The sequence below is a fragment of the Bactrocera latifrons genome, unplaced genomic scaffold (assembly GCF_001853355.1).
Source record: "Bactrocera latifrons isolate USDA-ARS-PBARC rearing strain unplaced genomic scaffold, ASM185335v1 scaffold_142, whole genome shotgun sequence".
Taxonomy (NCBI): domain Eukaryota; kingdom Metazoa; phylum Arthropoda; class Insecta; order Diptera; family Tephritidae; genus Bactrocera; species Bactrocera latifrons.
Window position 1 is genome coordinate 1 of NW_017534875.1, and position 9417 is coordinate 9417.

Below are 9417 nucleotides of genomic sequence, written 5' to 3' on the forward strand. Positions count from 1 at the left end.
ATATCTACATATTTAAATAAGAATTCAAAATACTACAGTGCGTAGTCGACCCACAATACTATTTGAAACCTCATTAGAAACGCAACTGATTTAGTCTATTACGTATTAAATTTTTTCGGGCAGTGATAATGCTCATAGGCTTTCCTCATATTTTGAATAACTGCGGAACATATCGCAATCCTTGTATTGAAATGCCGATGTTTCGTCACAATTTTGCAAAATACAATATTTTTTCGTAATCCTGATAATGAAATATCTCTGTCTTGTCATAATTTTTTAAAATAATAAATAAATTTATAACAAAGTAAACTGTCAAATGATCGGGAATTTAGAGAATAGTCAAATATATAACTAAAAAAAATAAAATAAAATAAAAATAAAATGTTTGACAACTCTTATTTGTAAAAATATCACATGTACTATTGTGGGCAAAAAATAGTAAGACTTTTTAACTCGTGACTCGTGTAAAAACCTATTCGCGGAAATGTTTTTTTCTAGGTTGATATGACTGACAGTGACAACTGTGCCAAATGTCACAACAAAATAATAATTAGCGCTGAGTATACGCTTGTCTTTCTAAAGTACATTAAATGCATTCGGCAATTTTTACGAGGAGTAAAAATGTTCAACAAAGAAGTTCCATTAAATTTTGTGTGCGGAATGAAAATTCTAGTATTAAAACATTCAGAATGTTGGAAAAGGCTTTCAGTGATGATTGTTTGTCGCGAGTAAGTGTTTTTAATTGGTAGAAATATTTCGAAGAGAGTCGAGAATGCGTTGACGAGGAACCACTTCAAGGACAGGCATCTGCATCAACTGAATAACACGTCAATAAAATAAAGGAATTGCTGCTTAAGCATCTATGATAAACAGTCAAAGATCTTACAGGCATCGTTGGAATATCGGAAAGATCAATGAAAACAATTTTGAAATATCATTTCGGTCTAAGAAAAGTATAAGCTTGAATTGGTTCCAAAAGCACTAATATTTTTCGAAAAACAGCATCACGTTAACGTCTGAGAAACAATACTTTCCGACTAACGGGATATAATTATTCGCCTTGTTTAACTTCACGTGAGTTCTGGCTATTCAGCAAACTCAAACGACCGCTCCAGGGAAACAGTTTTGAGTCAAATGAAGACGTTAAATGTGGATCGCAAAGAGTTCGGAAATTCACTTTAATGACTGTTTCGAGGATTGGAAAAAACATTGGCACAAGTGTATTGTCCACGACATAGATTTAGAAGAATAAATTAAGAACTTTAAAATTATGAAAAAAGGCTTACTATTTTTTTCTCATAGTAGTTAAAAATTTTTTCGAGTAAACAAAAAATTATTATTAAAATTAAATTATAAATTTGACGGCTTTTATCTTCATTCTCTAATACCACTTTCTATTTGTTTTCGAAAATTTGGCATATGAATATTTCATCGATCAACAGTTGCGGCAATTAAATGTTTTGTCTGTGACTCCAGCGATAATCCAAGTTGTGAGAATTTAAAATCAAATCAAAGCATGGCGGCAGAGGTAAGTGTCATAATTATAATATAAGAATAAAATATCTTACTTTGCTAATATGCCAATCTGAAATTTAAAGATGACAAGATAAAAAACACCCGAGTAAATAGGAAGAAGATAAAAAGCCATATGTAAATATGTTACAGTTCCAGAAGTGCAGCTTGTGAGAAATGTTATCACGTTGCAAATTTTGAAAGAAATATTTTGTTGAGCACTCTAGATACATTACCAATATTTTTTTTTAATGAAGCCCTCTAAAACTTCAAAAACCCTTTTGAGGTTCCTGCAATATTTCCAAAATTCCAATCAAGAGCTTAAATAGTGTCTCCAATCCATATTCTATAGGATCCTGTGCTTATATTAGTCTGCGATGGCTGCTTAGACATGTATGATCATAATTTTACGACTTGTTTTTATGAAATATAGCAAAAATGATAAACGGTATTCGGTTAGAAAATCTGAACTAAAGTGTACAGATGGGAGACTCTTAGGTACTTCGTTCTCTTGACTACACTTTAAAAGAGGTCACTATGTTTGTGAGAAAGTCCTAGTAGCTTAAAATTGACTAATTGGCGGAGGCTTTAATACTAACCTTATAAGTTGAGAAATTATTAAACAAAATCTAAAAATTTCACTTCCAAAATGATTGAACTGAATAATTGATTACCAACAAGGCACGTTCAAAATAATTCATTTTAAATAACAAACAATAGCAAAGCTGGTTTCGTAATATATAGGTCTAACAATAAAAGTTTGCATAAGATTAGCAAGCTAGAATGATCCGACTTGGATCAAATGCGCATCGGTTTGTTCAGCAACTTGTTATCCTTCTGAAAATAGTTTCATACTCTCAATCCTATTGACAAAAACGGGACCAATTGCTTTTCACAAGCATCTTTCATGATGAAAATTTATCAGCAGAACAAATAATACGCCTTAGAACAAGTAGTAATCACTCGGTGCTAGGTTCGAACTGTAAGGCAGGATAATGAAGCACAATTCTTTGCTTATTGTGTAAAATTTTCTGGTCCATTGATTTCAACCGCGATTCATAGAAATAAGTTATGTTCAAGAGTCTTTACATGGCGGTTGAATTCGACGATTTCCATTACTGTATCAATATTTTCGATAAAGCATGTTACATCTTTGACATCCAAATTTCCGGAACGGTATTGATGAAAATTATGTGTGATTGCATGGTTCAAAATAAACACCATTCACATTTTCAGCCGCTTGAATTTGCCTTTTTGTCTTTATTGAAAAAAAAAACTGTCAAATTTGGTACTTTCGCTTTGCTGTTGTCCATTTTTGATGCGTGCTTAAACAATACTGAGTTATGCAATTACAAAACCCATTATCTGAAAATATTTCATAGTACAAAAAACTATATTTTTAACGCCATATGGATATGCCATAATATATATGACGTCTCTGATGTTTGCATTCATCCGTTGTTGATCTTAGTATTTCTACAGCATTTCCTCTGCAAATTCTTTGCTTTCTTTACTTGCATTTGGCATGTAATGATACACATGTGACTGCGCCTAGAAGCCGGTAAGACATCTTCATGTGCGCTTGTCGCTGCATTTATCAATTTGTTTACTCTCGCTGGCAGCCACAATTGTTCAATTCTCAATTAGTAATCCAAACAAATTGTATTGTGCTTGTCTGTGGGATATGTTGGCCAAGTGCTGGAAGGCTGGTACAGGGGAGGTCGCTGTGACGGCGTGCATGACTAACGACCTCTTTCTTCCACAACTGAGGGTCACTAGCGATTTGGCGCTGGCGCGTTGCCAATGGCATTTATACGAAACTGGAGCTTAAAAATATATAATCTTTGAGAAACTAACGCAATTTCACTGGCGAAAGTGGTGTGGAGTCAATAAAGAAATGGAAGTACTAGCTTTAGTTGAGTGTTGGAGTCGAGGATTTGTGTGTTTTTGAAATGTGTCACAAATGTTTTGTGTAGAAAGATTATAAATTTCGTTGTTGTAGAATGTTACAAAAAATGTGCATGAGTCTGCCATAATCTGTAGGAAAATCTGTGAAAACTTTGTGTTAGGTCAACGATCTTTAGCATGAACAAAAAAGAATTTCGCTGCAAAGTTCCAAAGGATTACTATTTTAAGGAACGGAACTTCATTCTGTTTATACTCGGAGTTTTCATTTCAAATTTGACAATTTTCACTTATACAAATGCTATATTATAAAAGTCTAAGTAAATGGCGTTAGAAAAGACAAGATGTCGTACTAAAATTTTTCTCAGACTGTTTTAGGTTTGGTTCTCTCAGTATTGTTTGAGCACCGGTCAAAGCTAGATACCAGCAAAGCGAAAGTACGCCATATTTCACAGCGTTTCTTCGATAAAGGCAAACAAGTCAGGCGGCTGAAAACGTCAATGGTCTTATGGTCTTGTTACTTACTGTAACTTCTAATCACGCGCATTATGGTTTTGTGAATATCATTTCAGTAATTTTAATGTGAAAGATGTACTATAATTTGGCGCCAAAATATTGGTATCAAAAGTAATGAATCCAATCCGATTTCGATTTCGATTGCTCAAAAGCTAAACATTGCCTTGAAACCGTTTAGAACCATTTAAAACAGGGTGGGTACAAAAAGATGTTTAATTTACGGGTCCCACACGAGTTAATGAAAAAAAAGAAAACCATCATGAAGGAAGGTTTTGCTTATTTTTGGTGAGATTGGTAAAAAATGAGATGTTATGAGTTACTTCCGTTTGGTCAAAATCTTAATTTGAACCTGTACTGTCAACACAGTGAAGAAAGCTGTCAGCTTTGGTCAACAGGAAAGGAAATATATTCCATTGGGACAACGTTGCACTGCACACAGCGAAAGTGACTCCTTAGAAACTCTTGCAGCTTGGTTGATAGATTTATATGGTGCCACGTTATGCTTGTAGTGATGATCTAGCAAGTGATTACTACCTGCTCCCGTCTATGGCGACGAGTTTGGTCAATTTACTTCTTGCTTGTGAAAATCGAGCAGTTTATAGAAAATGATGAAAAGTTTTGAGAATTTTGTACTCAATGACCTATTTTATACAAAATTTTAAAATACTATTCTATAATGGAGCTTTTTCTTCAACTAAGAGTACAATAGACCAAAAGTCGCATAGCTCAATATTAATCAATATACTGTCCAACTAAATGCTACACACGCTTCTTTTCTTGTTTTAGCTTTCCACTTTGAAGAAATGGAGAACACAATTTTTTTCATAAAAATTTTACAATTACAATATATTCGTCAACTCGATTTTACGTCTCAAAACTAAGCATTCGAGTTGAAGCGCATGTCCATGGAACATGTACTTATGTAAATTGAACCAGAAGGTAAATATGGGAATAACTTGAGAAATAAAACACAACATCCCAGAAATTAGAAATMTGTAAATTCGTCATGGGGAGGAGGCAAGAAAAGGCTTAATAGAATTCTGATCGGTAACGAATATATAGTGATTCCAGTAAAATTTGACTATTATCTATAGTAACATAAACTTTTGATAGCAACTTACTCATCTAATTAACAAAATTGTTTAACTAGACAGTGTAATTTGGATTTCTGTGAATAAATCTTGCTGTGGACACAAAGATATTGAGCTTCATCAGCGCTTTATAGCAACCACATCTTTTTATCTCTAACCTATAGCTTCTGAAATTCTCAACAGTCAATCAAAACTTACAAAGCATTTCTTTGCTTTTATATTGGACTAATTCTATCCAAATATTTTATAAACAACTATTATATTTTATTTAACAGGAATGTACTTTAGACAAAATGCGAACAACCAATACTTGGCTTTTCGACTTAAATCGTTTTGCGTACTTCGATACCGGCGCTAGCAATGGACCGCTAATGAACTGCCAAAAAGTGGTGGCTAGAGATCGTAAGTGCGCCGTTGCATACTTTTGTTTCAAACTGCATCTGCAAATGCAAACATTTTTGTTTACACTTTTCTATAACAAAGGCTAATCTACAAACTTGTGAATATATTACAGCAAATACCGGCAAAATGGTGACAGCACGCTTCTGTCAGTTGGATACTGCCGATTCGGATGCCTGTCAAATATTGGGTAACAAATTGGGTTGGCCACCAGAGTTGGCGCGTAACGCTAACCTCGACGCGGATGACAAGAATAAAAAAAACAAGAAGCGTAAGGGCAAAGGCGGCAATAATAATGGCGGTGTAGACAATCTGGAAGATTCGGAGCTGCACTGTTCCATTTGCGGTACAGACGGCTGTAATGGCAGTTCAAGCATTTCGGCATGGAGTTGGTGGTGTGCCGGTACTCTACCAATGCTTATAGCAATCGTCAACATATTGCGTCATAGTGTGTGGTGAATGTGGAGCTTGAAAACTCTTGAAAACTCAAGTGGAGTGCGGCTGAGTTGGCAGAGTTTGATCGAATAAAAATTGAAATTATTACAAAAAAAAAGGTGCAATATAATTTTAAGGTTAAGTTCAATGGTCAATGTGTTGTTCACCGGCGTTTTGTCCTGTGCGTTCAAATTGTTTGGCAAAGTAGTTGCAGAGCGTTGAGGAGCATAGCCAGATAAATGCCTTGAGTTTAATATAGTTTTATGTGTAGAGTCACCAAATATGCACACTGTAAATATTCATTCAATATTATTATCTGTGTAAATAGGCATAAGCGTATAAATAAATATATATGAAAATGTTACAAAATACAAAAAAAAAAAAAAAAAAAAAAAATAACAGAAAGTTCATTTAATGCGGCTTTTGCTTCTGTGAAATGTTTGTAAAACTTAAATATTTCATTAGAATAGTATGTCCTTTATTTATTAAAGTGAAATTCTTATAATTATGCTTACAGTTTATTTTACTTAATTTTTATTTATCTTTTATTTGAATTCGAAAGAAAACAATATTATTTAGCACGCGCCGAGAGGAAAACTTTCGGAAATTTTCTCTGAAGCTCAAATACACAAAGACAACACAATTTTTCCTCATTTTAAAATATACGGTCACCTATTGACGTTTTAAAAGGTCAAATTGTTAATATAGAAATATAAAAGAAGACTAATGGTACTCAAGTTTTACGAGTTTGTGTCGATGTGACCTCAAAGTGTAAACTCATTCAATAAGAGAACTTTCACTGTTTAAATTTAACTATTTCAGAGAAATGTGGCAATATAGCCATTCAGTGGGTTGGTCCATATACTCAAGAAAACATACTAAACAGGCATGTTTTTTCAAAAACCAAAGGCAGGAGATGTAATCGATTGTACGTCTAGAGAGTCTCTGTACTACATAGTTTCTAAAATACTAATAATAATGACTGATAAGCACTGCTTGTTATACAATTCATATGGAGAATGCTGACAATAGCTTTTAGCGATCACTTTCAGGCAGTTACGTTACTGTATTTTATTTTCGCTATTTTGGAGCTTTTTATCCTGAGATGCTAAATCTGCTCTCTAATTTTCAAATGGATAATGTATTGATCGAGTTTTTTTATTCTGAAGACTTATTAGAAAATACTTGAATATTTTCATAAGACTGTGGTGATTCTTTTGACCTAATGATCAGTATTCAAGAAGCTATAGTGAGTTTTTAATTGCCTAAGGTGGAGTTATTTTCTTATGCGAATGTAAATTCACCAAAATTCATAGGCAAACTGGTATTCTTTTATAATTGAAAGTATAAAGGAACAGTTTGACTAGTAAGAGACCCCGTACATTGAAATAAAGAAAACCTGCGAGTTCATGCTACAATACTCACATTTTAACGAAGTCCAGAGTTCGGGCAGGCTCACAGTTCAACGGGAACTTTTTCAAATTTGCAATAGCACTAGCATTCAACATAACATTTACCTACTGTTTTGGCTTCAGAGATGAGTGTGCTGTAAAGAAATACTTTACTACGTTCAAACAGGTCAATTAACAATTGCAATTGTGGTTTCCTTCGTACTTGAGATTTGTCTGAAAAATGTTTTGCTTTTGATTGTGAAATTATTGGTAATACGTTCGATTTTAATGAAATTTAAATTGTTTTACAAAATATAAAGCATTTTTTATTTTGGTTCTTTTTTAGTTAAAATCGGTTTTTAATTTTTTTTAATACACTTTACAGAGTTGTATAGAATAATTCTTTTTTATTGTTTCAATTTGGGCTCAACCGAGTACTAATTGTGCAATTAGCTAATTGTTCTATTGTATGTCAAAATATTTCTTGATTGCACCATTACGACTATGTTTGAACGTGGGCTAAATTGTTTTTTAATTTTTTGAGCATGACAATATATTTTATTTAACATTAGTTAGTTACTAAAAATTTTAAAATATAATTGCGCCTAAATGCATATAAAATATAATAAGTCATTTTATATAAAAAAAGGGAAGCGTGCTTAAACTGATTTATGCTACTGTCACGTTTCGAATATTTGTCTTCTTTATTGGCGTAGACATTCCGCATATTAGTTAATGAAAAATCATGAACAAATAAAAACTAATTTTACAAATTTCAAAAATTATTTTATGAAAAATATTTTATTTTAATTAATAAGAAAAATTTTCGAGTTAAAAAATTTAGTAAATATTTAAAAACAAATCACAAAATATATAAAAATCTTGTGGTAATTTTGATTTTTATAAATTATAAGGATTAATATTCACCAAATGCCTTTAAGTTTTTTAAGAATTAAATGGAAAAATATGTAGAAAAACGCGGTGAATGAAAATAGTGTAAGAAAATTTAAAAAAAAATTGTTGTTAATGTTGTAAGTTTCACGAACTTAGTACGAAGGCAGATGAGTTACGCAAGATACGTATTACGAAAATTTAAATAATAAAGAAGAGTAAAAATGCGAAAGTTTGAAATTGAATAAAAAATTAAAAAAAAAGATAGCAGAAATATTAGTAAAATATTAAACTGGCAGTTGAGGAAGTGGAAAGTATATGGCAATAATGGGTAAGGTTACGTGTTAAATCACAAGTTGTATATATTTATATCACATGTATGTATTCCCAAACAAAAAATATATGCAAATAACAATAAAAAAATCAATTGATGTGGTTTCGCAAATGCTTCGGTCTTCAACAAAAGCAACAAATATTTATACTCCTGTCTGTTCTATAATTATAAAGTGACTGAGACTTCGAAGCAAGCTTAAAAACATATATACTACAACTCGTCACAAAAGAAACAATTACACATTTGATAACGATAAGTGAACGCAATCAAGAAACATATACACAAACATTTGATTGTGTGTACAATGCAAAGCACAAGAGCCCAATAAGATATTCATCACCAAAGCATTTGTATCCAAATAAAAACACAAAATAACGAGAAAAATCTGATAAACACACACACACACGTGTTTAATAAAAAAATATTAAAGTTTATCACGGCAAAGCGGAAATTAATTAAAAATGGAAATATTTTTAATGGCAAGCAGCGAATAAAATGCAAAATATGAATAATAATAATATAAACAGAGTAACAGAAATTGTTTGAAAAGCAACATGAAAACAGAAAATTTGGCGACTGCAAACAAGTATTACACACGTAAATGCAGTATAATGGTGATTTTACTTGTATGTGTAGTGGGCGCCTAAAATATGAATGCAATAAAAATTCCATTTAAACAAATAAAGAAAGACCTAGCCTAGCAATTAAAGTTCAGTGTTAACAATTCATAAATGTAAGCCAACAAAGTATTGGCATACATAGCCAAATACATACATACAGCATAAATATTGACCAAGTAATCGTCTGCATGTTTACCTAAAGAAAAAACAAAACAAAAATCAGGAAAAAACGAAAACTATATAATAATAATTAAGAGTCAAAGAAAGCAGTAGCTACGAGGACGCAAACAAGCTACAAACATACATATTTACATATAAATTTA

At 32.2% G+C, this 9417-nt stretch overlaps 1 protein-coding gene across 1 annotated transcript; it reads left to right on the plus strand.

The window, feature by feature from the left end:
• Positions 1-1442: 1442 nt before the first annotated feature.
• Positions 1443-6171, plus strand: LOC108965580 (the record flags this gene model as incomplete). Its single annotated transcript, XM_018928103.1, is given in 3 exon segments — positions 1443-1528; positions 5300-5426; positions 5539-6171. Coding segments are annotated over 3 exon segments (557 nt in total), but the record flags the coding sequence as incomplete, so codon positions are not given.
• Positions 6172-9417: the final 3246 nt, after the last annotated feature.